Raw genomic sequence first — 27176 nt, 5'->3', positions numbered from 1 at the left:
AAAGACTTTGGGTCCTTTGGAGTGGAGGGACGGGGGCACAGATGTCAGCCGTCACTGATCAGACGAAGAAAGTGGCATCCATGTATGTTTCAGGTTACTTTCCACGTCTGGCGACCTGTGCCATCCTTGTTCGCGTGGCCAGACCCGCCATATTCTCCTACCGAGGAGGAGGGGGATGCTTGACTTGGACGTTGCCCTCTCGGTGTCGACGAGATTGTGCGCTGGAATTCACGGTGCCTTCGGGGTTATGTACGGAGTCTGCGGACTATTCGTACGGATAAAGTATTTGAAAGCAGACCTGAGACTGCAGCTGATATTGGGTTGCCCGCACCAGAACTCAACAAATCAGTCTTGATCCTTCTTGGCACAAGATATCATCTGTAATCTGACCAGGGCTCTCTCTCCTGTGTTGGGTTGAAGCCATGTCTGTCGTAAAGACAAAACCAAAGTGAAAAAGCCTGTCGCCTATCTTGTACTCTGTATATCTGGTTGCGTTGTCTCTCGCTGCGTTGTGCACTCTGCCTTAACTCCGCGCAGCGAATATATCTCGTTGGCTATCACATCTGTTATTATCAGATTGTAGCATCCCGACTGCTCAGCCAAGTTTGGGAAGCTTAGACATCCGCATGTATAGTGTGAGCTAGGACATTGCACAGCCCAGATCACTCACATTCGGTCGGCACATCAACTCGCTTCCAGAATAATGGTTCATCTCCATGTCTATGAGACATGGCTAATTCCGGGGCAAACCACCAATTGGATGTGTGTTCCGATGGCTGGGAGAGCGCTGGCGAGTAATGTGCTTTGCCAGCAGCTTAAGCCGTGTGCCATTTGTTATACTCGGCTCCTATAGATGCCGGCCGCTCGTGCTCTGGGCTGACGGGCGATCATAAGTCGGTTGTCTCGCTATAAGATGCTCCGCCAAGGTCCACTGTGCAAGACGATCAAACCGTTGCTGGAGCGGGATAGCTTCTCAGGTGTTGGATCGAGGTTGGACTAGGGGGGCTACATTGACGTGATTGACTAGGCACGAGCACTCCGTGTGGGTGATTTGGCATGGCTTTGCTACCTGTATCGCCCACGTAACAGCAATATGCATTGCATGATGTTGGTTGTCCACGAGGGGAGCCGCCGCCTTCCTGGACGAAGCTATACCGTGATCGCATATAGGCACCGAAAATAGCTGACTGGCCAATAATTCTTCCGACGCTTTGTTCTGTGCGGATCTGGCAAGGTGTTTTAAACCAGAACCTCAAGGGAAAAGAATCACGGCGGGTTCGCGGTGCCTTTAGCCGTCGCTGAAAACCCCCCACGAGTCAGGGTGAGCAGGCCAAAGAAGCCACCATATTGCGTTGCGGAGAAGCTGTCCACATCGATACGAGCCGTAGGACTGTCATCGAGCTTCGCCCAGAATTGGAATGTTTTTGATCTAGGCAGACAATAGGGGACAGCGGGGGTCCTGCTCGACGGGCAAAAGGCTTGCAAGCCATGTGGTGGTTTAGCCTCCTCTGAATCCTGCGATGTGGGGCTGTCCCAAATGCAGTTGTATGGATCCTGGCCTGTCTTTTGGACGCGAAGATGCTGCACGTCGTCGACGGGGGGGCTGGAAGACATGGCTTAGAAAGGGTTTCGCTCCTACAAGAAGGGGCTCAAAGTGAGTTGTGATGGAAACTTCTTGATTCCTACGCAGTATTGGAGTATTGAGTGAGGTAGTTGTGCCGCAGCATCCAGAGGTTGCCGCTGGCGTGAACCAAGAATAGGTAATGCAGGCAGGTGGCAGGTGCATGCAGGAGGACGTGGCATGTGGTTGCAGCGATCCAAGTGAGGAAAACTCCGTCGTAACCTGCGGCTCGGTGGCACATTGGATTCGTCCGAGAGGCTAGCAATCACATCTCTGCAAGTGCAGCGTTGCTTCTGAGGAGCTGAAGCCAGCGCTACCACAAAAGATGAAGAGTCGTTGAGCAATCGGGATTCAACCAGCTAGAATCTAGTGTGAATGGCTGTCAGGTCTGACGGCGGCGGCGCCAGTCAGAGTGACAGAGGCATCCAACCGCAAATGAGATAGTGCAAACGGCCAGGCGGACGAGACGAGTTAGTGCCGTTGATTCTTGATGGCAGGACGCTCGAAATGCCAGCATTCCGTTTGCCGGGGCCTTCGCTCACTTCCTATTGGGGTAAGGCAGGCGTTCGCTGATACCCTAGCGCGGCGTCATGATATTGGACGACTAGTTGGCGATAGAGGTCTTGGATGGCGGGATCTGGGACGCCATGTCGGGTGAAGATGCTAGCTAGGCTTGGTCGATTTCCGATGGTGTTGGCCGATGGCCGACAGACTAAGAGGTTAGACGCAGTGTGGATTGTTGGTAAGAATTACCAGCACCCTCGAGCAGCATGGCTTTGACCTCGTCCACGACTCGTCGGTCAACTTGAAGAACGACTCGGATTCATCATACAAGAGCGTGGACTTGAGAGACGAGGCCTGTCGCTGGTCGATGCCTTCACCCGATCAGCACGGATAGAGTCGGGGTTTGGTAGCGACAAGGCCAAGAACCGGGTCGAGTGATGCGAATCTAGAGTTGTAGCGGATGGCAGTATCCGTGTGTAGAGTAGTAGTATGTAGCCGTAGGCGGCATCATCAATCACACACCGACTCTCGATGACTGTCTTTGGCTCTTGTTATCGGTATGTGCAGGCTTGTTGCAACCCGAGGACCAAACGAGGATGAAGGTAGGTACTGGCAGTCTCGTATCTGGCGATGCGAGGTGAGGTTGACACACACGGACCACAAGACACAAAAGTGACCTCCGACCTGTGACCTCAACATGGATTCATGGAATGAGCCACGGCGGGACGGGCAGCGGGAGCGAGTTCCCTTGTTGGGCCCCCATGTTGATGTGGGAAAAAAAAAGAAAAGGAAGCAAAGACTGAAACAAGACGCCAAATGCGGCAGCTCCTTGGAGGAGAAGTCGGACCAGCAATCCGGGTGAAATGGAGCCGGCAGGGCCGGGAATTGCCTTTCCACAGACTCCAAACTCTTTCCACCCAGGCCGTTACTCTTCTTCTCGAATCCTCACGAAGTAGTTACCCACGGAAAGTTCTTACTCAGTGCCGCCTGCAGATATCATGTCAGGACCACAGATGGCGGCAGTCACGCAGGCAGGAGGAGCTTTCTAAAGTAGTCCCCACCAGAGGTACTTCTCAGGCATGGTATCCGTACCTGGTACCCTAGACATCTACAAAAACTTCGTACCATCCGTCGACTCCTCATCTCACAGCTGTCAGTGCAGGTGAGTCGCGCATGTGGGGGTGGTCACGGTCGTTTAACAAGCAGGTCGCGTGGATCACAATGACCTTTTAGGCATTCGGGAGGGTAAACTGTTTTGCGTTGAGGCTGAGACATTGCATATCCGTGGGAAAAGTGTGGTCCTGGAACTGGAACTGCCACTGACGAGATGAGAGAATCCAACGATTGATACCCAGGCCTCTTTTCATCGCTTTGTATGGGCACAACGGAGTACTTGCTTTTGCCAATACACTGCCCACATACCATACCTTATTCAGTCGGTGTAACGAGCCCCAATATTGGCCATTTTCGTGCCACTTCTCACGATGATTCCGCTTCAACATGCCCGCCCCCCGCTCACCACCCGTTCCCTTGATCGACGCCTGGAACATTGTTTGTTGATGGATAGAAGAGCCGACGTCGCTGGCTTGGTGCTTGCCTGGATGGCGAGTATCGAATACCGGTACAATGTGCCCAAGACCTAGGTCACTGTCTACGCCCCTCGTTCTCCCACATTCCACTCATCCCTCACGTCGCTCATACACGCCCACGACGCCCAAGACGCCCTCCTCCTGCGTATGGACGACACACGATATCTCAAACGTGACAATTGGTCAAAGTCAACGTCCACCCACGTTCCTCGTCCAATCCCGACTCATTCTCAACCACACAGACCTACCACAACAACAGACACCACACGCAACTCTTGCAGCTCACGTCTAGTCCCGGCTCTGTGTCCCCTGGCAAATGGCCTGCTCCGAAATGCACAACGAAAAGGTGGCTTGCCTTGGATGGGCAAGGACACCGAGTTCAGTTGGTCGAGGTGTCACCGTCTGCGCCTCTAGCGCGACGACCACCACTTCCAGTCCTCCGAGACTCAAGTCCACGACCCCCAACTGTCCAATGGCTCATCCAATGGCTCATCCAAGAGTCCAAAAACTCCAACATGCTCTTCCAGCCAGGGGGGTCCCACGTCCTTTCTCCTTCCCCACTGCTCTGGGCGCCCCAAGCACTGGCCTCAAACAAGGGCCATCCCCCGAGCCAGGGAAGCCAAGAACGACATGGAGCAGGGGGCGGCGAGCGAACGGCGACGGCGAAGGCCACGAGGGGCGCCGGGGGCACCACCAGGGAGGGCACCCTGACGAAATGAAATGGAAACCGTCGTGGAATGGGATGCATCGGCTTCCATTGCGGCTTCAAGCTCGTCGTTGACCTCGGACCTTTCCTGCTGCCCCATCCCGTTACTCTGCTGAGCAATTTGAGTCTCTGTTCGTTCTCTCTTCTCTCGAATCAACCCTGACAAGTTCGAGGGCAAGACATGATGTGCAAATTATGTACCATAATATGCCATGACCATTCAGTCCAGATTTGGAAAACGCGTCTGCGTGGACGGTGGCTATCCGTGCCGTAGACGCAGAAAACCAACGGCTGGCCTGTCCTTCTTCTCGAATCTTGCGGCTTGCGGCTTGCAACTTGCCCCATCACTGTATCCTAGACGCGGGCCAATACGCACCATTGACGGCGTTCCAATGGTCCGTATCCTCCTGGTCGTGCATGCATACTTGTTTCATCGCGCTAGCATCTGCGTCTGTTCTGCATCTGCCTCTCTGGTCTTCCGTAGTGTACGGATACATGGTCCCCATCAGAGCCTCCCGCCCTTGTCTTTCCATCTCCTCGAGTCCCTCCCCTTCAGGAACCCTTGCTGGTTCGTTGTAAAGTCTAGTGTGCCTCGTAAAGTACATTGTACACATCGTGCGCAAGAACAACCGATACAGATACATGCCATTGCTTTCCCTTTTCTCCCGCCCTTTCTGTCCTTGTTTGTTTCTTTTTCCTCCTGCCCTCTGCCGTGTTGTGCTTTTTGCCGTTGTAGACACGCGGAACAAGGAATAAAGAAGCATCTTCTGAACCAACCGCATCTCTTCGCTTCTTCCCCGACCAGTCTTACAACACATCTACTATTACCTATTACTTGCCTATCGGCTTATTATTCAAGTACGAATACCTGCCGTACCATATTCCTTGCTCCCTGATCTACTTCAGGTACCACTACTTTGCTCTCACGTTCCTTACGCCTCTACCACTATTCATCACGCATTCCTCTCTTGTCGTCTAATTCATACCCTTCACCAACCATTCTTCTTCCACGCCCTACCTCTCAGGCTAAGCGGCGCGCTATACGCTACCGCCCGTTCTAATCAACATTGCTCCTCCGGCCCGCCTCGTCAGCCTGTCGCAGACCTGCCCGGGTGCTCCTTTGATACATGACGCATGCGCTGCTAGGGTCCCCCCTTCTTAGTTGCTTAACTACTACCCCAATCCTCGGTCCCCTCGTGGGTTTCTCTCCTTTTGTTCGCCTCAGTTCTCGTGCCTTGATTGACCACTCGACTTCCTCCTCTCCTCTCGTACGGATACTCAGCGTCACCGCGGCTGTAGAGGGCGCATTTCGCCACCTCTCCCGCCTCTCCGATTCCGACAGGCCTAGACGACAAGCCGCATTGCTGTCTATATGCACCATGAATCAGGTTCCAGCATAGATCACCACCTGGCCTAGACATCTGGGGCGTCCGATCAAGAATCCCACCCAGCCTGGACTGGCGAACCGGGCATTGACATTGGCATTGGAACTAAACAAATCGTCACGGCACGGCACCGGACGCATCCCGTTGGCAATCCTCTTGGGTCTCACCAACAATATCTATACCCTTCTCCGTCATCTCTCTTCGGACCTCACCACACTTCATGGCATAACAGGGGTCAGCTATCAAATACAACGCTCTTCGTCCTCTGGCCTCCTTCACACTCGCTCTAGCCTAGAGCCACGCACGAAGTAATCACCAATTGCTGGCACTGCCATGGGCCTCTTCAAGTCGGCCAACCCACCCGCCGCTCCTGGCGCAGTACCTCGATCTTTAACGGGCCAGTCCATTCGGGGCAAAATATCAGGCCCGATTCCTATCCCTAGCCCAGTCGACGACGAATTCCCAATGCGCAACCCGGGTACCGGGATTGCTACGCCTCTGACCGAGGGCGACATGAAGGAGCAAATGATGCATCCGCCGCAGGCCGAACAAAGGGCCGGGTCGATTGTCTCGGTCCCTCAGCCTCAGCCCGAAGTTTCACAGGCCCCGAGAGCAGACTCAGTGATTGCACCAACGGGTTCCGCCGGTTCTGGCTCCGGTTCAGCATCATCACCAACATCGGCGACACACGCGACACAGGCCAACACGCCCCAATCACAAAGAAGAACAAACGCATCCAGCAATTTGCGATATTCCGCCGTGAGTGCGTCATCTGAACAGACGGGCGCGAGCAAGGATCGTCCACAGCGCAAAAAGTCAACATTGCGCGGCGCGTTGGGGAAGCTTTTTGGTCGCAAAAAGAAGACGGGCTCTCAGGGCTCGACCGATTCGCAGCGCGTATCGACGTACAACGCCTCGAACCAACACAAGAGCGTAAGTTTCGGCACCGGCTGCTCCCGTACCATAGCATTCTTTCTGAACTTGGAGACTGACGGGGGGACCAACAGGACACTTCCGGGTTAAGCCGAGTCAAGGAAGCCGAACCAAAGCGATCGGCGTCCTTGCCGATCACGGAGTACGACAGAGCATTACGGTCTCACTCCATAGGGCCCCAAGACATTACCGCCATTGAGAGTGCGCGCAATTCAATCAACGTCGACCCATCTCTGTATCAAGGCCACAAGAGGGCGGCCACAGCCACGACAAGTCAGATCTACTCGGCTCCTTTCAGGAGTCGCGAGGGAGAACTTGCAGGCCTCTCGCCTCGTCCTGCAAGCACTCACGTCCGCGGGAGCCGCCTTTTCACAGATGACGATGACCCCGAAGAAATTGGGCGAGCCATCACTAGTGATGTTAGCCAAAAGCGCCGATCCAGGAGTCTCAGTGGAATGCAGAATCCAGAAGGACGATCCGAAGTTCGGCGCAGAAGCGACGAAATCCGATATTGGAGAGAGAGCTATGACCCGGCCTTCATCGCATCGCCGGCGTCATCCAATATTCCAGACCATGAAAACCAGTTCACGGGCATGGCCCCTCCCATGAGCATGCCCGAATCCCCAATCGAGCAGGGACAGGTGCACACACCACCTCAACCATTCTCGTTTGGGAACTTGACGCACATGAATGTCATGGCTGGCATGAAGATCACGCAGGCGGCCAGCATCGAGACGCGCATAGAGACGCTGGAGGAGAGGATGCACCGTGTGGAGGACGTGGTGACGCATCTGTGCAACTCTGTTCCTGGATTCCAGATCCACATGAGCCAGCCGCAACGTCCTGCGCCATCGGTACCGGGTTCGAATCCATCTTCTCAGACGACAAGCACCGCAGTCAATCCGGCACTGCAGCAACTCTCGCGCCAGCAAGCTCCAGTCTCTCGGTACAGCAGCTCTGCACACTCAAAGGAGTCTCACACCTCCTTCGGCGAGACGCCCACATATGTGGGCTCTCTTCAACTCCCTGCATCCATGAATAGGCCAACCTCGAATTCCACCATCCGTGGCGTGACGAGCTTACCAGCACTATCTCGTGTCGAGCCGAACAGGGCACAAGAGACCTTCACAGCAGATCACTACACGATGCTTCTCGCGCTGCTGGAGACGGAGAGAGCCTCTCGACAGGCCCTAGAGTCTCAGGTCAAGAAGTTGACGAGACGCCTGAATATGATCTCTGGGCCCAGCGGTCACGGCCGCATGTCTCTGGCAATGGAGCCTCCCCCAACTGCCAAGTCGTTTGGCAGCGTGTCTGCCTTCGACCAGGATTCATCCGATGAGGAGGAGGAAACCGCGTCCAGGAATCGGCAATTTTTGGCTGAAGATTCTGGCGTTGGGACCGGCCCCGGAGACGAGGACTCGTACTCGGAGGTTTTCGCGACGCCAAGGGAAGAGCAGCATCACGGCTACGGCGCGTTCGGGGAGGAGTTGCGCGACGAGGACGAAGACCCCCAGCGAAAGAAGGCAGCCAGGACATTGTCGCTGAGCCAAATGACGCTAGGCAAGAAGCCGTCGTCGACAGGAGTGCGGATTTGATATTTGATTTGCGGCACTGTTTCGCATTGTTTTCCATTTTAGGTTTGTCATTATACCCCGGGAGATGTTCTCCCACTCACGAGGCGACGATGACGATTCTGTTCTCGGCAGCCGTTGAGTTGAAGGCGTCTCCTGTCTTTGCGATTCGGCACTGATCCCTGCCCGTAGCTTCTGACGGGCTCAGCATTGTCATGGTAGCGAAACATTTTTTATTTTAATTTCTTACTTTTTCTACCCGTACATACGACTGCCCATTTCCGTTCTTTACGATCTGGTCGGAACAGTCTTTGTGGGATACATTCCATTGACGAGGATTCTGTTTTCTTTTTGTTTTATCCAAGCGTGCGGATATCTCGGTGAGAGGAAAGAGGGAAAGGCCAGAGAGCCTTCTACCGGTGCAATCGAATTTCAGGACGATAATGCCCGCAAGAAGTGGAAGAGGCGACCGGTCAGGTAGCCACAACTTGGTTCTGCAGGTTGTGTGCGTGTATAACATGCAGATGTGTGCCCTCAGTTGGACACGGATTAGTTCCAATCATGACAAGACCCAAAGTGCTCCGCTGCTTTAGATACAAGATGCACCAGACGTGTGGTATACTCCGAGTGATGCACAATTCAGACAGACAGAGCAAGACAAACAAACAACGGGCCCGTATGACAAGGTTACCCAGTCGTAATCTCCGGATTGTCATCTCGGGGAAGAGAGGCCAGAATGTTTCGAGAACATCTCCAGGGCCCCCATCCTTACCGTCAGGCTAGGTAAGTGTAACGCGGATTCGGGAAGCCTAGCAGCGTGATTAGTGGCTCAGCTCGTCAACATGGTGTCAGCTCGCCCGCACTTGGTGATGGCGTTTGTCAGTGACAGCGTGATAAGTAGCCATATCGCTCCGCTCCGCCCCCGCCCGACGAAAGCCGCACTTTGCAGGTAAAAAACTTTCCACGGCTCGAGAAAAGCCAGGTCAACCGGCCGGCGACCTAGCAGAAGCTCTAGCGGGCCAGCCGTAAATCGACACTATTTGAATAATGTTTCAGTTGGAATTCCTTGGGCTTTCCAGAAAACTAGATGCTAGGCAATCTTAGCTCAATCCACTCATGAGTCGCTCTATCCATAGGTCCAGCCAACTCCGCAAAAGATTAAGATTGAATGATACGGATAGAGGATTTGTGGATAACGTAGGCAGCTTCTCCGCCAACTGGGTTGGGGAGTATGGGAGGACCCAAGGAGTGAGGATTTGAGTGGGCACCTACGTAAGCACAACTCTACCTAGACGGAGGCCGTTATCAGTGGGCTAAGCTCTTTGCACAAAAATGCGAACCACGAATACGGATACAAGGAATTGGGGGGGCATTTTTCTGCGAACAAACAAACGCACATACCACCCAACCTCTCTCTCTCTCTCCTCCGCCCGCGGTTTCTTGCCCCTCTTGATTACTTCAACTACACACGTAACTCCGTTCACCCAACCCCTCGTTGTTCGTGTTGCGCGATTGATAGCTATCAATTGCAATTGAACGTGTCGGCTTTCTGACCTCGATCGAGAAGGTCAGCGGATATCTTTGACGAGTCGAAACCTTTGCGCTTTATAAAGCGAATTCTTTCGTCGCGACAGCAAGCTCGCGCGCATTATCGCTCTCTACCGCATCCACAAAGCCGAATAGCAGAACGAGAAACCGCCCAACATGTCCGGCTGGGTCGATTGGTCAAAGACCACGCAATCCCGCAACTACCGCGGCTCAACCTCCTTTGCGACGTTCATGATCATCGGGCGTACGTCTCCTCTTGTCCCCCTCCCCCATGAGCAACTCGCGCATCGAGAGCGAGAACTCCTTGACCACGAACTCAACCGAGAAAACTAACAACTCACCAAACAGCAACCTGCTTCTTCCTAGGCATCCTCTTCGCCTCCTTCCCCTACGACTTCCCCCTCCTCTGGACCTCGGCCCCCGTCCCAGAAACCTTCTTCGCCCACCTCGAAACCCACCTCAAATTCATGCACCAATCGCCTCCCCTAATCGGCCGCCTCCTCAACATCATCGTCTTCACCGGCTTCCTCGGCTTCTTCATCAAGCTCTTCCGCCCCTCGGAAGCAAACGTCCTCTTTGACGGCGCATCCCTCGTCCTCTACCTCATCGGCGTCGGCGTCTACATTACCAACATTGTCAAGGGCCTCCGGTCCGTCAGCGCGGGCATCTGGGATGACCCCAACTTTACCGGAGAGGTCAAGGATGGCCCCGTTACGGGGGAGATCATTCTGGGCAAGGAGGATAGTTTGAAGGTGCTGGCGGCGAGTAATACCATTTTGGCGCTCGTGTTGGTTGGTGTCCTGGTGTTGCAGGCTGGGCAGTGGTATGCTGAGCGCAAGGACCGCGAGGACTTTGCGAAGCTGGAGAAGGAGGAGAAGGGGGCCAAGGGATCTGCGAGTAAGAAGAAGCAGTGAGAAGCTTTGGACTCTTCTTTCTGGGTGCTTGCGCAGGTGGGCGTTACGCGGATGCGTATAGGTCCTTCGGGGGGCTGTTGGCAAAGTGAGAGGTTGCGACATGTCATGCGATTGGTATGCCCCCTACATCGACTTTGATTGCTTTAGGGTGGCTCTATGTGACATGTGACGTTCGCATCGATGCAAATAAGGATCACAGTATGAAGCGCACCACTAGTGGGCAGAGGCAGATTATGCCTCATTCAAAATATATCATGTCTCAACGCCTATCATTTTGAATTTTGACATTCGGGCTCTATCTAAACCCTAACCTCTCGATAAGGTAACAACGACAAGCAAAGAAATCCTGCCCCCTCAACTAGCAGTCCTATCGCATCTCTACCATAGATAAATGCGTCTACCTTTTTTTTACTCCTTATCCCACTCACACACAAACCCTTACTCGAGCTTGAGCTGCTCAAACTGCTTAATCGTGTCCTCGAAACTCCTGGCCTCAGACTCGAGGTCGACGAGCTTCTGCTTGTCCAGCTTCTGGACGGCCTCGGCGACCTTCTCCTTGTAGATGGGGTCGTTGAGGACCTTGTGCTGCTTGTCAATATTGGCGCGCGCCTTGTCGAGCCTCTTCTTGGCCTTCTCAACCTCGGCGTCGAGGTCGACGCGGCCCTTGACGTGAAGGTACACAGAGGCGGAGGAGGCGACGGGGAACGCGACGCAGCCGGCGGGACGGGCGGCGTCGGAGGTAATGATGTCGATGCCCGTGACGCCCTTGCCGCTAAGGGTTTTGATGGAGGCCACCTGGTCGTTGATGGTCTGGTGCGAGGTGGCATCGTGAGACTGGATAATAACTGATGATCGTGTCAGTGGGTGGGACCTACATCGCAACATCGGCACATGTGACTTACTCTTGCTCTCCTCCTTCTGAGCGTACTCGCTCATGAGGGATCTCGCACCACGCGAGCATCCCAGGACAAGCTCGTACGCGGCCTCGGACTTGGGGTCATCAAACTTGGCGTCGTAGACGGGGTAGCTGGCAAGCATGATGGACCTGGTCTTGTCTTCAGGGCGGCGAGGCAGACGCTGCCACAACTCCTCCGTGAGGAAGGGTGTGAAGGGGTGGATCATGGTCAGCGCACCCTCCAACGCGGTGTACAGGGTCTGGACGGCGCTGGCGGCCTCCTCGGGAGTGCCATCCCTGATGATGGACTTGCTGTTCTCAATGTAGACATCGCAAAGGAAGTTGAGAATGTACTGGTACACGATACCAGTGGCCTGCTGGAAATCTCTCGCCGCCAGAGCGGTGTTGATCTCCTTGGCGGAGTTGTTGAGCTTGTGAAGGATCCACTTCTCCGCGAGAGTAACACCAACGGTGGCCTCCTTGGCGGGAACAAAGTCCGCGGGCAGGTTACCCAGGACATACTTGGACGCTTGCCAGATCTTGTTGCAGAACTTTCTCCAACCAGTCATGACCTTGACGTCAAAGTTGACATCACCGCTCGTCGATGTGAGCGCAGCCATGGTGAAGCGAAGACTGTCAGCACCGTTGCGAGGCAGACCATCAGGGAAGGCCTGCTTCTGGTACTTCTCGGCCTTGGCAACTTCGCTGGGGTGGAGGTTACCGGTGCGAAGCTTGGCGTGGAGGTCCTCGAGCTTGATACCAGCGATGGCGTCCAGGGGGTCAATGACGTTACCCAAAGACTTGCTCATCTTGCGGCCCTCTGAGTCACGGACGAGGCTGTGGCAGTACACCTCAGTGAAAGGAACCTGGCCAGTAAGCTTGATACCCAGCATGATCATTCTGGCAATCCAGAAGAACAGAATATCCCAACCAGTCTCGAGGACAGAGGTAGGGTACAACTCCTGCAGGTCTTGGGTCTTGTTGGGCCAGCCCAGGGTTGAAAAGGGCCACAGACCAGAAGAGAACCAGGTATCGAGCACGTCCTCATCTTGCTCAAGAGTGAAGTTCTTGCCGGGAAGGGCAGCCTTGGCCTTGGCCTCGGCCTCCTCGCGAGTCTTGCCAGCGAACCACCGCTTGTTGTCCAGGGAATCGGACTTCTCGCCCTCAACCTTGGCCAGGTACACAGGGCAACGGTGACCCCACCAAAGCTGACGGGAGATACACCAATCGTTGATGTTGGCCATCCAGGCGTAGAAGCTGCGCTCGGAGGACTCGGGCTTGATCTTGATTCTGCCGTCCTTGACAGCGGCAACGGCATCGTCGGCCATGCTGCGCATGCTCATGTACCACTGGGGCTTCAGCAGAGGCTCAATGACGTCCTTGGAGCGCTCGCAAAGGGGAATAGTCATGGCGTTGTCCTTCTTGTCGACGTAGAGACCGAGCTGCTTGAGCTCCTCCTGGATGGCATAACGCACGCTAAAGAGGTTAGTTTGCATGAGGGTATGCGAGATCTGCACAGTCACTTACTCGAATCTCTTCTGACCCTGGTACTTGCCACCATTCTCGTTGATGTTTCCATCATCAGTAAGAATGTTGATGAACTCGAGGCCATGCTTCTGGCCCAGGTTGAAATCGTTGGGGTCGTGGGCCGGGGTAAGCTTGACGGCACCGGTACCGAACTCTTTGTCGACATAGGTATCCGCAACGATGGGCATCAGACGACCCGGGATGATGGGGTGGATGGCCTTCTTTCCAACCAGGTGCGTATATCTAGGATCATCCGGGTGAACAGCGATACCTGAATCACCCAGCATGGTCTCAATACGGGTGGTGGCAACCTCAAGATACTCATCGGTACCCTCAATCTGGTACTTGAAATGAATCAAAACACCAAACTCAATCTTCTTCTCGTAGCCGGGGACCTCCAACAATGTCCTTCCAGTCAGCTCCTTGTTGATAACCTCGAGGTTGGAAAGGGCGGTGGTGAGCCTGGAGGACCAGTTGACAAGTCTGTTGGCGCGGTAGATGGTACCCTCCTCGAAAAGTCTGACAAAGGTCTCGGCAACGGCGGCGGACAGGTTCGCGTCCATGGTGAAGGCCTCACGGCTCCAGTCGAAACTTCCTCCCATCTTTCGGAGAGCAGCGTTGATCTTGTCGTGGTATTCGCCCTTCCAGGCCCAGACCTTGTTGACAAAGTCCTCACGGCCGAGGTCGTGACGGGTCTTTCCTTCTCTTCTCCAGAGCATGTTCTCGACAACGCTCTGTGTCGAGATACCGGCGTGATCGCAACCGGGGATCCAGAGCGTCGTCTTGCCCAACATGCGGTTCCATCGAATCATGATATCTTGAAGGGAGTCGCCAAGGGCGTGGCCCAAATGCAGGGCACCGGTGACGTTAGGAGGAGGGTGAGCGATGACGAACTTGCCCGCGGGCTTAACCTTGCCCTCGGCAGTGAATTCGGGCTCTGTTGAGGTTGTATTAGCTCACGCAAGACCTCCCACAAGAAAGGGGTGCCACCGGTATCACGTACTGAAGAAGCCTTCCTTCTCCCACCAGTCATACCAGGCACTCTCGACAGCTTCAGGGTGATACGCCTTGAAGTGGGGGTCCTCGAGGGGCTTGAGGCGCTTCTTCTCTCCCTTGGGGGTATCTTCAACGTATTCAGGGATAGCCTCTTCCTCCTTCTTCTCGGCCTTGGCCTTCTTCTCCTTGTTCTTGGATGCAGCGGGGGCTGCGGCGGCCTTTGCGGCCTTCTCGGCCAACTTCGCCTTGAATTTGGCGTCCTTTTCGGCCTTCTTGCGCTCCTTCTCCAATTCCTTCTCGGTCTTCACCTTGGGAGGTGCGCCAGCGGTCGCACCAGCATCCTGACCGGCGGCATGGGTGGCGGACGTCGAGGCAACCTGGGCCTTGGTTTCGTTTGAGACGGCAGGAGGAACCTCCTCCTTGAGGCCCTCAGTAGCGCCGACTGGGAAGGAGACACATGGGTCAGCTCAATGTCTGAAAGCGTCACAATGGCAATTGGGCCGGGAGGCATCGTGAGAATGTGGGGTGTGGGATGGGGGAGGAGGGGCTTGCGCACTGGGGTTTCCGCGTCCGCTGTCGGTGGCCATGGTGGCACGTGTCTGTAGGAAAGGTCGAAGACGGGGAGGACGTGGACGTAGACTGAGTGATGGAGGGCGCACGCGGAGTGCTCGAAGAAATATTGAGTTGGACGTGGTGGATATGGTTGCGAAGAAGCCCGGGGAGGTGGGCTTCGACTGATGGTAAAATACAAAAAAATCTCCAAAGGTCTCCGAGGAGGGGCAAGCAACTATGACTCGGCGGTCTGATTGCAGCACTTCACGGATTTGAGTCACAGGATTGGGTGTTCGAGGAGGAGGGCCTTGGAGGGGTCATGCAGCTAAAATTCGGGTGCGAGCCACAGGCGCAGGGAACCTGAGGTGCTCAAGTCCGATTTACCAGCCACAAGCAAGGGGGGTTTATCGATGACTTTGCCTTATCGATAACGAGTATCCGTTCCTCAGAGCCGATAAGGTACCAAAGTTCCATTGGGATGAGTCGCACGCCGCTTCTGCCCCTGGCACATTTTCCTGCCGACGCATTGAACCTGGGAAGCTCAAGCTCCAGCCACACCAATCAAGGTTGTTGGATAATTCATCATACATTCATTCACTTCCTACCTTCCAAAGCTGGAGCAGTTGCGGGAAGCTGACTCACACAAGACCTCAATTCATTTCAATGGGTTTGTAAGAAAGGAAGTAATCTCATCAGCATATGCGTCTGTGATTATCAATCCAGTCGCGGACGAAGAACAAGCATTCCGAGAGCTCGGCCCAGCTTGGAGGTGGTGATCGTGACGCGATGTATATCCAGAGAGCCATCCCCCGGTTCGTTCAGTGTGCCAGACATTCATTGGCTAGACGAGGATATAAAACTGCATGCTTTTCTGTCCACGGGAATGAAGAGAGCTGGCAGGTGAGCCTGCCGGGAAAAAAAGAGATCTTCCTTGCATCGAGATCTCATGTCTCATTAATACTGACCCCGTGAATAGGGTACCCTCGTTCAGAGAGTGACCAAGACTGTCAGGTCTTTACAGAAAGCAGGCCTCGAGAAAGATGACGGCGCGGTTGTAGTACTTGCTTCCCGGCCATATGCGTCGTGGCTGCTAGATGAAAAGTTTATGGCCGCATTGCTGCGACCCTTTGGGGATTCGAAATCATCCGGCGATGTGGGTCGCGAATTCAACGCTCTTACCGGCGTAGTCGATGGGCTTCACCCCCTTCGTGCATTCGGTGACATCCCACACGGATTCTCATTCTACTACGGGCCAAAGGATATGATCATGCCGAGGCTGTGGCAGGGGAAGAGCCCTAACATGCAGTCTGCTCCTCGTAGCAACGACAAGCTGAACGCTGCCATTACGTTTTCCTACGGGTCGAAGCCTGGCAGTTACGTATGCACACTTCCCTTGGCGAACACGATCTTTCAGAATGGCCTTCAGTCGACTCTCATCGCTAGCCGCTGGAAATTCAACCTGAAGGGGGGTTTGGATCTGGTCGAGCGCGAAGAGCAACGGGCTCAGGAAGTCAACATCTACACCAGAGGGAGCGATCACACCAACTCGATTCAGGCACCCCTGGTCCCCATCACGGCTCCGCGGAAGATCGTATCGGGCCTGGGCAACATCATCAGGCAGGTCGACGTAGATGGTAAAGAGACGCCTGCTTCTGCGGAGCTCGAGACGGCTGTCCAAGCGCTCTTCGATAGGCGGACGGCAGAGGGCCATGAGTTCCCTCCGGGCCCCGTAGGTGTATGGGGAGTTGTTTGTCCCCCTGGCGATGACCAAGCGGGAACCATTGAGTTCTTGAACCGGTTGTCCGAGACAGCGTCAAAGGTACGGAACGCTGGAGACGAGTGGTCCATGGTCCTGAATACGAAGGAATATATGAAATGGCTCATCAATAGGGGTGCCAGGGTCTACAAGATTCGTAAGTTGAACACCCAGCCCAACAATGAGTAAGCTCATCTAACCAGAGAATGAAGAGAGCGGCGGCGGCGGCTGGGGGAAGAAGGCAGGCCTTCTTTCGCTCGATCCCGAAGTCAAGTATTCCGCTTCCTCTGAGGAAGAGGATCTTGACAGCTTCATCCGTTCCTTTGAGAACCGGAACGACGGTGGCGGCGACGCCGAACAAGGCGTCATCGCTCCGGGCTCGTACATTCAATACTTTGTCGCTCCGCCCTTCACCGCCGCCAAAGCGAATACGGCAGCGGAAGGCGAATCTCAGTTCACCGACTCCTTTGGAGTGACGGATGACGCGCGGTTAGAGGCATCGCCAGTTCCCGCTTCGCGAGACTGGAAACAAATCCGGCACCAGTTTGGAGCGGTGACAACCCACGGGCTCTTCCTTGAGTGCAGGTCGCTGCATCCTCTCGTCCGTGAGACGAAGCTGGACGTGCCCGGAGCGTGGATCGGACATTTAGGACTCCCTGACCAAAAACGTTCCAAGTTCAGAAGGCTTAGCCTGCACACGGAGAAAGGCTTGGGAGCCTCAAGCTAAGATGTAAAATCTATGGATGTAAGACTAGGGGGGAAAACTACTGTAATTTTTTTTTAGGGAATGAGCTCTGATACGTATTTTCTCTCGTCGTCGCTGCAAAGCTTGAGCCGGTCATCCGGTGTCGTGGTGTAGGTAATCGGGAGGGTTTTGACGAAAAAGAACTGACGCAATTCTGTAACTTACAGCTCAGATCGCCGCAGGTGGATATGCATACTCTTTCTCTTCCATACATCTCATTCTTTATCAACGGGAGGTAACTCAAGCATTTAGACAGATAATTTAGACGACATAATCCTCAACGTTCCGCTTCCTCGATCATGGCCGCAACCAACGTGACGCCCTCAAAGATTGGAGTCATCTCCATCGGCGACATGGGCGTCGGCATCGCCAAGCTCCTCATTGCCAAAGGCTTCCAAGTCGCAACGAACTGCAAAGGCCGCAGGTAAATTCAAACACTCTCCACCTGTATGAAGTAAACATTCGATATCACCTTGGAACTAACATTGCTACAGCGAGGACACCCTCCAACGAGCCCGCGACGCAAAAGTAGAGCTCGTAGACACAGACGAAGCCCTAGCATCCCAGTGCGCCGTAATCCTCTCCGTCGTGCCCCCGCGCGACGCAGAAGCCACCGCGGAGCGCATCATCGACGCCCTCGCCGGCACTGCATCGTCGCGCGAGACACCCCTCTACTTCATCGACATGAACGCCGTCGCCCCCTCCACCTGCAAATCCATCGCCGCCTCCTTCGCCCGCGCCCGCACCCCCGCACGCTTCGTCGACGCCTGCATCATCGGCGCCCCGCCCAGGCCCAAATCCGCCCCCAACGCCGGCACAAACGTCTCTGCCTCGGCCCCACCGCCCGGTACCGGCGACGACGACAACGACCCGGATGCTTGGTACGTCCCGGGCATGCCCATGTCCGGCCCCGACAAGCTATCCGACCTCTCCCTCCCAGGTTCCTTCCCAGACGACGCAAATGCATCCTTCGGCGCGCGCCTAAGCGCAGCCCTAGGCGGCAACCACATCTCCGACTCCATCGGCGCCGCCTCGGGCCTGAAAATGTGCTTCGCCTCCCTCTCAAAGGGCTTCACCGCCATCGCCACCCAGGCCTTCACCTCGGCCCACAGGATGGGCGTGCTCCCCCACCTGCGCGACGAGCTCGCCGCCCGCCTCCCCTCGCACCTGCAGTCCGCGGAAAAGGGCGTCGTGACGATGCCGCCCAAAGCGTACCGCTGGGTCCGCGAGATGGAGGAGATCGCCAAGACGCACGCCGAGGAGGGCGGGTTCGGGCCCGAGTTGTTTGTCGGCGCGGCGGGCGTGTATAAGTCCGTGGCGGAGGATTCGCCGCTGGGCGGGGAGAAGATTGGCAAGAGGAAGAGGGGCACGACGGTGGAGGACGTTGCTGCTGCTTTGACGGAGGGGTTTGAGAGAAAGAAGAAGAAGACGGACTGAAGACTGATTCACTCTCCCCATAAGTACAACTTGGACGAAATGTAGATTTCAGGCAAAGGGTCAAAAGTAGCTTTGAAGACTTAAACATTGTCTCAGTTACATTTCAACGCTGCACTCGTTTTTTTGAAGTTTTCCAAAGATCGCTCTCGACGCCATTCGTACCATGAACCATATGCTGCCTGCCCAAACCTCCTAGCGCCTCCTATCCCCAGTACTATTACACCATGATCCATTATGCGCCGGCCAGGATACTCTTACACTATATAACATCATCGCACCTTCGTCACAAAATTCGTTGTCCTTATTCCAAGAACAAATATTATAATACTGACAGTGTCAGGTCACCAGAGAGCTTCGCCTTGATGTGCACCTCGACGTCCAGGTTGAGTCTGAGGTCAACAATGAAGCCTCGCTCGCCTTCGTGTAAGATTTCTCGCGGGTTCTTCTCGCGTTGAGGTCGCGGTGTAGAGAAGTCGGGACCGCCAGGAGGGAGCTCGCCACCGTCCTCGGGCATCTCAGTTATCGGAGCTCTCAGGGAGAGATTCATATCCGACGGTCGCCGACGGCACGCCGGAGGCCGCCGGATCGGTGGGAACGCTGATGATGATGATGACGATGAGCTACTCGTGGTGTCCGTGTCAGACGCCAGCGCAGACGCGCTGTTCTCGCCGAGGCGCGGCACTCTTCTAGGTGCGGCCCGTCGGTTTGAATGGCCTGACCGGAGTGGTACCGGGTCGACTAGTTGCTCATCTTCCGAAGGCATCGCTGTCGATGGTGCTGGCGCAGGCCGAGGGGCAGCTGGGCGTCTTCTGGCAGGCCTCGACGCCGACTGTCCCGAGCCTGACTGATTAGGCTTTGGGTTGGCAGCGCCCTCCCCAGCGTCGTCGGTCTCCCTGTCGCGGTCAGAGCCGTCCGACGCAGGTCTCCTACTCGAGTCTGATCCCTGTGGCCGCGACGGTCTCCTCCGCTGCTTGGGTGGTTGAGATTTGGGCCGGGGCCGTGATTGTTGCTGGTAGTTATTTGGTGTAAGTATAGTGTTATTGTTGTGTGAAGCTGGCGACGGGCCCTCCGTGTGCTGGGCTGATTCCATCCCGTGTAAGTGATGAAAAGTCTGCCCAGTAGAACCGGTTGATAGATGATGACGGAGTGTAAGTTGATCAAGAGTTGTTTAGATTAACTGTGTATATGCTGAACACGACGATGGTGGTTGCGTATGTTCCGCTTATGTCAAAAGTTAAGATGTTGGAGATTCGAGGGTTGAAACAAACCCTCGTGTCGCGCTCTGCAGGTGGTTTGCCTCTTTATGTGTCGATCGTTATTCTCACGATTCAGTCGTACAGCGAAGGGCGCAAGACGGGCCTTCGTGCTCGGGAGAGGTGATATAAGTCTGTACTATCACTAGCAGCCGTCATATTGTTGCGCTTGCCCTATCGTCGGTCCGTTTAGAGTCGCCAGGTCGATGGTAGCAATCGGTGTCTCCGTTTGAAGAAAGTGTGGTCGTGTCGGTGTTCACGGTTCACCGTCGACTCTCCATTCCGGTTGCAACGATTTCCAAGGTTTGAGGTGACGGTGGGAAGAGTGAGGCAAGGTAGACGCCGGGAGAGAGCTGGAGTGTTGTGGTGGGAGACTTGGGGGAGACGGGAAGGTGAGAGGCGCAGACTGGGGGCCGGGGGGTTGGAGTGGGCATTTGTCTTAGTGCCAGAGCTTCTTCCTGCGACGTGCAAACGCGGGCGCGGGCGAGGTGCATGCACCCTGACGTTGCAGGCCGGGACGTGCACTTGGCGGGGGACCTGGGGCAACATGGGTGATTTTTCTTGGTTTTTGGAGGACCGTTGCCAAGTTGTATGTCACACTCTTCACATGCATGGAGGGTCCCCGACGATCGCAAACTTGATTTTTTAGGGGGCGGCGCCGCGGCGGCTCACTCGTGGACCTCCCCAGATAGGCATGTCCCTTGTTTTGACGACTGCGATTTACGGACACTGCAGTTTATGTACAGACATCCAGTCAAGCCAGTCTCACCCATACCGAGACATGCCCTGCTCTTTGCCGCATAGGTGAAGGTGAGCCTGGTTGGACAACCAGGCCCTAGCACACCGAGGTACCCAGGAACAGCCGCTACCATCGATAACTCGTCCTTGTTGAGTTGCTCCAGTCTCCAGGGGGCCCAAAGCGGCGAAAACGGGGATCTGCAAACCTACCGAGTAACATCGGCAGGAATATTTCAGGAAATCTTCGGCGGACCACTCGGGCAAGTGGACACAGAAGCCACGGAGGCAATGCCGAAGAAAAGGGTCCAAGATTCCAAAATCCTTGATTGGTGCCCTGGTTCACTCGAGTCCCTGATTTTGGACCATGCGCGGACTGTAATCCGGATTCAGATCAGGTTCATCAACAAGTTGATGGTGTTATTGTTGACTTCTATACTTAATGGTCCACGATGCTATTGGTGAAGGCGCACAATGGGGGGTTTTCTGACAACTGGCTTTCCACGTGTCTCAACCAGGCTTCTCCTCTCTCGTAACTTGGTCTGAGGACTGGCCCGAGACATTCCGTGCAGCATAAACCAAGGTCAGACTGAGCTGGACCAGGGTTTACTCGATCATATCGATATCGTCGTTCGCGGCGGGGACCGCGGCAGCGGCAACGCCACCGTTCGGCTGAGGCGCAGCCTCTCCGGAGTTGCCTCCGCCAAAGTAGTCAGCCATCTCGGCATCCAGTTCCTCCTGTGTCTTCCGAGTACGACCGTCTCTACCCGAGCGGCCACCTCTTCCACCTTCTTGGTCTCTGCCGCCATCTCTACCACCGTCTCTGCCACCATCTCTACCGCCTTCTCTGCGAGCTCCAGGTCTGCGTCCGCCACCACCGCCACCGTTTCCGCGCCGGCGGGGCATAGGGCTTCGCGAACGGTTTCCACGGCTTCCGGGGACGTATCTGTCAATGCCTCTCTCAGCAGCCTCGTCGACATCGTATCTTCGTCCAGGGGACATGGATCTCGAGCGACCGCCGGGAGCAGAGATTCGCTCTGCAAGTGGACGGCCCGGCATCACCGCCGAGTCAAAGGGGTTGCGAGATCGACCGCCGGCTCCACCGCCAATGATTGACAGTTTGATGGGTTGGCCTGAGATGTTAGTCTTTGAACTGCCACTGACAAATTGACTCGAAAAAAGGCACTTACCGTTAGCATTAGCACCGTCAAACTGCTTGATCGCGTCCAAAGCATCCTCGCGGGACTCCATCGTGACGAAGGCAACGCCCTCCGAGCGACCAGCGCGATCATACTTGAGATCCAACTTCGCGACAGGGCCGATTCTGTTAAACAATTCCTGCACAAGCTTTAGTCCGGGCCACGGTATTCGACACCTTTAGGGGAGCATACTTCCAAGTCGTCAGGAGTCAACTCGTAGTGGATGTTCTCGACGCGGATTTTCGAGCTGCTCGAATCTCTGTGACATCCAATCAGCGTATGCTCGGATGGATTACGGCACAAAACTTGCCTTTGCTCAGGCTCGTCGCGTCTCCGTCGAGGGGCCGGCGCACGGCGATTGTCTGCTCCGCTTTAGCTCATGTTGTAGGTGTGGTATAGGATATTCGGTCGTACCGTGCTCTTCGAATCGATCGTGAACCCATTCACTATTCGCAGGATTAGCTCACTGCCACCTTGGGAGTTCATTCTGCGTGGAAATACCTATCGAGGTTTCTAGGCTCGTCACGGAAGGACTGTATCGCAGGACGGCGACACCTGTTAGCTGTGCCATTGCAATCGACAGGTACCGCTCCCGGCCTTCAACAAGACGGTCGGCATGGAAGCGAAAGCTGCGCGGTAGTCGTGGTCGACCGGGATGAGGAGGGAGGAGGGTCATTCAACCTGGACAATCAGCCTGGAGATCTACCAGGTGACGGGTTGTGTATGCGGCATCGTACCTTTCTAACGCCGTCGCGAGGATATTCCTGGCGTTCGCGTTCGCGTCTTCGGGGGGCACCTCTACCGTTTCCACGATTGTTGCGAGGGCCGTCGCTCTTCTGCAATTATTTTGGTCAGATCCGAGGTCGCATATCGTACAAGGCTGCGGGTTTCCTTACCTTCTCGCCAAGGATCTCGTCAAGGCTGCGGTCCAGCTTGTCCGCCATGATGATTTGTTGGGTGGAAGTATGTTCAGAAAAGAATCTATGCAACCCAAGATGTCGAATTGGGTGGTCAAAAAAATCACCTCGGTACCGTGGGAGGTGAACTTTGCTGCAGGATGTAAAAGGGACAACAATGCTGATCGCGACTCAAGTGACCGAGTGCAGTAGACGCAGCTGGTAAAGGCAGGCACGGCTGACCGCGGATTGAATGGAGCATCCGACCGCCAAAGAAGTGTGGCGCACGCTGCGCTAGGGACAAAGTGGGTACGTGGCTGAAGCCCCTCGACTCTGCTGGAACTTTGCTTAAATAGGTTAGCACCAATTGGCTTCGAGATGTAGAACAGGAAATCTGGAAATAGCTCCCCATGTTTTGACGCCTGGCGGGCTCCCCACTACAGGTCTCAGGGGTCCGAGTAATCCACTCCATTTGACCCACCTCAGACTCCCAGTGGCTTCCCATCCGCCCACCGTTATCCACTCAGTCAGTGGAGTGAACCCGCAAGTACAAGCACCAAATAGCGCTGCTGGTCGCAAGCTTTACAGGCGCTGTCTCGCTTGTCTCGCCTGTATCATCCGTGCCGTCAGCGCCCTGCATCCCCTGATGTGAGGCAGGAGGATCTCTCGGCCCGGAATTAGTCCTCGAGGGAGATGAAGCTAAGCCCCTTTTGTCGTCTGAAGTGTAACTTTACTGTAGAGCTGTCCTCCCGATGCGCCTCCCTTGAGTCGACCAGCCCGCCAGAAGTAGGAATCTCGTATCTGGCCAATTTCTTCACTCCCTCGGCGAGAGACACACGGGAAGGAGCGCTCAGTGTCATCTTTCATATCTATTGCACGGCACCCCCGATTCCCTGCGACAAAGGAAAGAAAACCGTACCTGTTCTTCTTAGGACCCAATACCCGCGATAACCAAAGCTCGCTTGCAGCTTCGCGAAAGCCAAGCCAAGCCGAAAAACCATCGAACAACCACCTCTGATCCCTCGACAACCTTTATGATTTCCGCATAGTCTCCCTACTCGTCAGATTGCCTGCCATGGCCCGTCCCATGGGGTCAGTTCGCTTGAAGAAGGCGAACCCGGTGACCCTCGTCCTCGGCGCCGTCCTCTGTATCTTTATCGTCGTCTTCCTCGTCGGACCTTCCAAGTCAACAAAGGCAGAGCCAGCCGGTACCGCCTCCCACCATCTATCACCTCCTACCGCCCCCTACCGAAAGAAGGCCAAGGGCGACACGAGACCGCCGCCCGTCGTCCGCTACAACCTCAACAATGTCACCATCACGACCGACCCCATCGGCAACCGCGAATCCGTCCTCATCCTGACGCCGATGGCGCGGTTCTACCAGGAATACTGGGATAACCTCTTGAACCTCAACTACCCCCACGACCTCATCTCCCTCGGCTTCATCCTGCCCAAGACCAAGGAAGGAAATGCAGCGACCGCGGAGCTACAAGAGCAAATCACAAAGACCCAGGGCTCAGAGAAGAACCGCTTCAAGAGCATCGTTATCATGCGCCAGGACTTTGAGCCGGCCATCGCATCCCAGGACGAGGGCGAGCGGCACAAGATGGAGAACCAAAAGGCCAGGCGCGCCGTCATGTCAAAAGCCCGCAACTCGCTGCTCTTCACGACCCTGGGCCCCCAGACGTCGTGGGTGCTCTGGCTCGACGCCGACATTGTCGAGACCCCGCCGACCCTGATCCAGGACCTGGCGGCGCACGACAAGCCCGTCATCGTCCCCAATTGCTTCCAGCGCTACATGAACACGGAGACCAAGAAGATGGAGGAGCGGCCCTACGACTTCAACAGCTGGCAGGACAGCGAGATTGCGCAAAAGATGGCCGAGACAATGGGCCCCGACGACATCCTGCTCGAGGGATACAAGGACATGCCGACATACCGCGCGCTGATGGCGTACTTGGGCACTGATGAGAAGGATAAGTCGGTGGAGATCCCCTTGGACGGCGTCGGCGGTACTGCCTTGCTTGTCAAGGCAGATGTCCACCGCGACGGAGCCATGTTCCCACCCTTCTCCTTCTATCACCTCATTGAGACTGAAGGTTTCGCCAAGATGGCGAAGCGCCTAGGCTGGCAACCGTTCGGACTCCCGAATTACAGAGTAAGTAGACCTCGTCAAGATGTCATTGATCTACACAACCGCTCACACTACTTCAGGTTTATCACTACAATGAGTAAGGGCTAGGCATCACGATGGATGTGATCTGGGAAACAAAATGACGAGTACATCACGCCTTTCATCTAGAGGTGTTCAATGGAAAACAGAAAGTTGAAACATCCCCCACCCACCTCTTAGTCGCCAACAGCATCGGTGGCGGTATTACGAATTTTACGCGCGGAACAGACCTCATTGGAAAGAAACCTCATATGCTCCTTTACCCCTATGTGCAGATTACCCCCTTTCTTTCGTATCTTGCCAAAACATAATTGCGTTCCACTTTCTTCGGATGGGAAATGGCGGCGGGGGGGTTGGGCAACGGGCGTTCTCTGCAGTACATTTCACACAGCAAACTACATAAACAAATCTGGGAGTCTGGTGGAATATCGGGGGGATTAGCTGGTTGAAGGGGGTGGGAGAAGGCTTCACTTCTGACCATTGGCTTCTTGAGGGTGTAAGATGAAAAACAACGACGCGCCGCGAGGAATCGAGAGGGGGGTGCGGTGACGAATCGTGGGTTGAGCAAGATATCCGCGGCATTAGAGAGAGCACCTATTCCATGTTTTCAAGGGCTCTCGTGTGATAGAACAAATGATATTGTATCTCAAAGTGAGCTTATCGCTGCAATTATACAATCTGTCATTGAGTGATGATGATAGCCCTCTGGGTACTCCCTACCAAACGAGCCTTCCGTCCTTTCCCTTCCCAGCCCATCCCGTTCCATGTACATTTTATGTATGTGATCTTGTCAAGTTATCTTTATCCAAAAACATAAGCCGCTGCTGAAATCCAACCCAAATTCTCTCCCTTCAGAAGACTGGACCGCATCAGTCTACCAGCCAGCTAGGCAGGGTAACGTTCTCCCAAGTCAGACTATGCCGCCTCCAAGCCACGATGACAGCGACAGCCTTCACCCCGCAAATCAACCTCCCCTCGCCTCCCCAATTCCTAACGGCCCTCCATCTACGGTCCTCTACGATCCTCTACGATCCTCTACGATCCCTCTACGGCCCATCATACCGCCCTTCGTCATCGCGGCACCAAAACTCAACCAGCGCGCGCGTGCCCAGCACGTCCCCGCCGCGCAGCAGCGCCGCGACGTCGACGTTGAGCGGCGAGTCCGTCTCCGGGTAGGCGAGCAGCGTGCGCACGGCGCGCACGCTCTCGAGGACGCTGTAGGCGGGCGTCCAGGCGTCCTTGAGCAGGTCGAGGCAGATCTCGCCCGTCTGCAGCGCAATGTTGGCGTGGACCACAGGCGTCGCGAAGCGTATCGTCGGCGGGCGGATGGGGTAGTCTGTCGGGATCTGGATGTGTAGGAGCCAGCGGCCCTCTGTGTCGTTGGATTCAATATTAGCTATGGTCCTCAAGATGGAAAGAGGGGGGCGATTGTGCAAGGGAAGAAGAAGAAGAGAGAGAAGACCTACCATCATACCCGTTCCCGATCCCCCGCCCGTTGACAACAGCCTCCCACGTCAACAGATCCTCATCGTCGACGGGGCCCAACCTCTCGATGCCCCTCTCCTCCTTCTTCTCCGACCGCCACACGTCGAGTTCCTTGATGAGCCTCTTGATCGCGCCGCGCCCGTCCGACGTGGACTTTGACTTTGACTTCTTGCTGCCACGGTCTCGTTCTCCTCCGCCTCCTGGCGCCGCGCCCGAGGGATTCGTCTGGGAATCGGGCAGGTTCTGAATGCGCCACGACATCTTCGACAAGTTGGGATTCCTGTCTCCTGCTTGCAATCCGGGCTGCGCGCGCGATGGATGGACGGACGGACGGACGGACGGAGGGGGGAGGACCTGTGGTTCGACTGATAGGCTCCTGGAGCTTATGGTTCGCAAGTAAGGGAGGGAAGACGGTCAATTGGTACGTAATCGCGTATGAGTTGATGTGGTTCACGACAGTGTTCGAGTAGATTCTCGGAGCAAGCTGGCTGTATGAATAGCTGTTGATAATCTTTTTGGATTGGGGGGAAAGCTTTGGGGCAATCCCCAAGCCGATGGGCTGGGTTTAACTTAGTTACCTTACCTTAGCAGTAGCCGAGCCACGCTCTCCAGCTTCCCCAGGGTGCCAATGAGACGTACCTTGTGACGCGACAGGATACCTAGGTGGGTCCCGTGGGTTCAGCCGAGGTTTCCCACGCCGGCTCTCGACTCCGGGTTCAGTCCGGCATCTGGCCAACATCTTCCGCATCGTCCGTA

The 27176-nt window shown here is 55.3% G+C and overlaps 12 protein-coding genes across 12 annotated transcripts; 7 read left to right on the top strand and 5 right to left on the bottom strand.

Annotated features, from left to right (window-relative positions):
• Positions 1–1266: 1266 nt before the first annotated feature.
• On the bottom strand, positions 1267–1614 carry CPAR01_02858 (uncharacterized protein; the record flags this gene model as incomplete). The annotated part of the gene is made up of 1 exon (XM_060487145.1): positions 1267–1614. One exon carries the CDS (start codon positions 1612–1614, stop codon positions 1267–1269), a length of 348 nt encoding a protein of 115 aa, XP_060354473.1.
• Positions 1615–3625: 2011 nt separating this feature from the next.
• CPAR01_02857 (uncharacterized protein) lies at positions 3626–4433 on the top strand (the record flags this gene model as incomplete). Its single annotated transcript, XM_060487144.1, has 3 exons — positions 3626–3676; positions 3769–3902; positions 3974–4433. 3 exons carry the CDS (start codon positions 3626–3628, stop codon positions 4431–4433), a joined length of 645 nt encoding a protein of 214 aa, XP_060354472.1.
• Positions 4434–4837: 404 nt separating this feature from the next.
• CPAR01_02856 (uncharacterized protein) lies at positions 4838–4999 on the top strand (the record flags this gene model as incomplete). The annotated part of the gene is made up of 1 exon (XM_060487143.1): positions 4838–4999. One exon carries the CDS (start codon positions 4838–4840, stop codon positions 4997–4999), a length of 162 nt encoding a protein of 53 aa, XP_060354471.1.
• Positions 5000–6138: 1139 nt separating this feature from the next.
• On the top strand, positions 6139–8333 carry CPAR01_02855 (uncharacterized protein; the record flags this gene model as incomplete). Its single annotated transcript, XM_060487142.1, has 2 exons — positions 6139–6738; positions 6813–8333. 2 exons carry the CDS (start codon positions 6139–6141, stop codon positions 8331–8333), a joined length of 2121 nt encoding a protein of 706 aa, XP_060354470.1.
• A 1680-nt stretch (positions 8334–10013) lies between these two features.
• Positions 10014–10771, top strand: CPAR01_02854 (ER membrane protein SH3; the record flags this gene model as incomplete). Its single annotated transcript, XM_060487141.1, has 2 exons — positions 10014–10101; positions 10206–10771. The coding sequence occupies 2 exons, from the start codon at positions 10014–10016 to the stop codon at positions 10769–10771; spliced, it is 654 nt and encodes a 217-aa protein (XP_060354469.1).
• Positions 10772–11209: 438 nt separating this feature from the next.
• On the bottom strand, positions 11210–14776 carry CPAR01_02853 (valyl-tRNA synthetase; the record flags this gene model as incomplete). The annotated part of the gene is made up of 5 exons (XM_060487140.1): positions 11210–11616; positions 11674–13142; positions 13194–14130; positions 14197–14631; positions 14746–14776. The coding sequence occupies 5 exons, from the start codon at positions 14774–14776 to the stop codon at positions 11210–11212; spliced, it is 3279 nt and encodes a 1092-aa protein (XP_060354468.1).
• Positions 14777–15527: 751 nt separating this feature from the next.
• CPAR01_02852 (uncharacterized protein) lies at positions 15528–17224 on the top strand (the record flags this gene model as incomplete). The annotated part of the gene is made up of 3 exons (XM_060487139.1): positions 15528–15641; positions 15718–16654; positions 16710–17224. The coding sequence occupies 3 exons, from the start codon at positions 15528–15530 to the stop codon at positions 17222–17224; spliced, it is 1566 nt and encodes a 521-aa protein (XP_060354467.1).
• Positions 17225–17541: 317 nt separating this feature from the next.
• On the top strand, positions 17542–18679 carry CPAR01_02851 (uncharacterized protein; the record flags this gene model as incomplete). The annotated part of the gene is made up of 2 exons (XM_060487138.1): positions 17542–17666; positions 17737–18679. The coding sequence occupies 2 exons, from the start codon at positions 17542–17544 to the stop codon at positions 18677–18679; spliced, it is 1068 nt and encodes a 355-aa protein (XP_060354466.1).
• Positions 18680–18998: 319 nt separating this feature from the next.
• Positions 18999–19769, bottom strand: CPAR01_02850 (uncharacterized protein; the record flags this gene model as incomplete). The annotated part of the gene is made up of 1 exon (XM_060487137.1): positions 18999–19769. The coding sequence occupies one exon, from the start codon at positions 19767–19769 to the stop codon at positions 18999–19001; it is 771 nt and encodes a 256-aa protein (XP_060354465.1).
• Positions 19770–21273: 1504 nt separating this feature from the next.
• CPAR01_02849 (RNA binding protein) lies at positions 21274–22810 on the bottom strand (the record flags this gene model as incomplete). Its single annotated transcript, XM_060487136.1, has 7 exons — positions 21274–21800; positions 21858–22005; positions 22059–22228; positions 22281–22312; positions 22368–22399; positions 22604–22702; positions 22763–22810. The coding sequence occupies 7 exons, from the start codon at positions 22808–22810 to the stop codon at positions 21274–21276; spliced, it is 1056 nt and encodes a 351-aa protein (XP_060354464.1).
• Positions 22811–23837: 1027 nt separating this feature from the next.
• On the top strand, positions 23838–24997 carry CPAR01_02848 (uncharacterized protein; the record flags this gene model as incomplete). Its single annotated transcript, XM_060487135.1, has 2 exons — positions 23838–24920; positions 24977–24997. The coding sequence occupies 2 exons, from the start codon at positions 23838–23840 to the stop codon at positions 24995–24997; spliced, it is 1104 nt and encodes a 367-aa protein (XP_060354463.1).
• An 807-nt stretch (positions 24998–25804) lies between these two features.
• Positions 25805–26795, bottom strand: CPAR01_02847 (ubiquitin-conjugating enzyme; the record flags this gene model as incomplete). The annotated part of the gene is made up of 3 exons (XM_060487134.1): positions 25805–25940; positions 25998–26307; positions 26402–26795. Coding segments are annotated over 3 exons (840 nt in total), but the record flags the coding sequence as incomplete, so codon positions are not given.
• Between the last annotated feature and the right edge of the window lie 381 nt (positions 26796–27176).

Source organism: Colletotrichum paranaense (genome assembly GCF_030867605.1).
Source record: "Colletotrichum paranaense strain IMI 384185 chromosome Unknown Scaffold_2.1, whole genome shotgun sequence".
Taxonomy (NCBI): Eukaryota; Fungi; Ascomycota; class Sordariomycetes; order Glomerellales; family Glomerellaceae; genus Colletotrichum; species Colletotrichum paranaense.
Note: the sequence above shows the minus strand (reverse complement) of the source record. Positions and strands in the feature narration are given on the sequence as shown.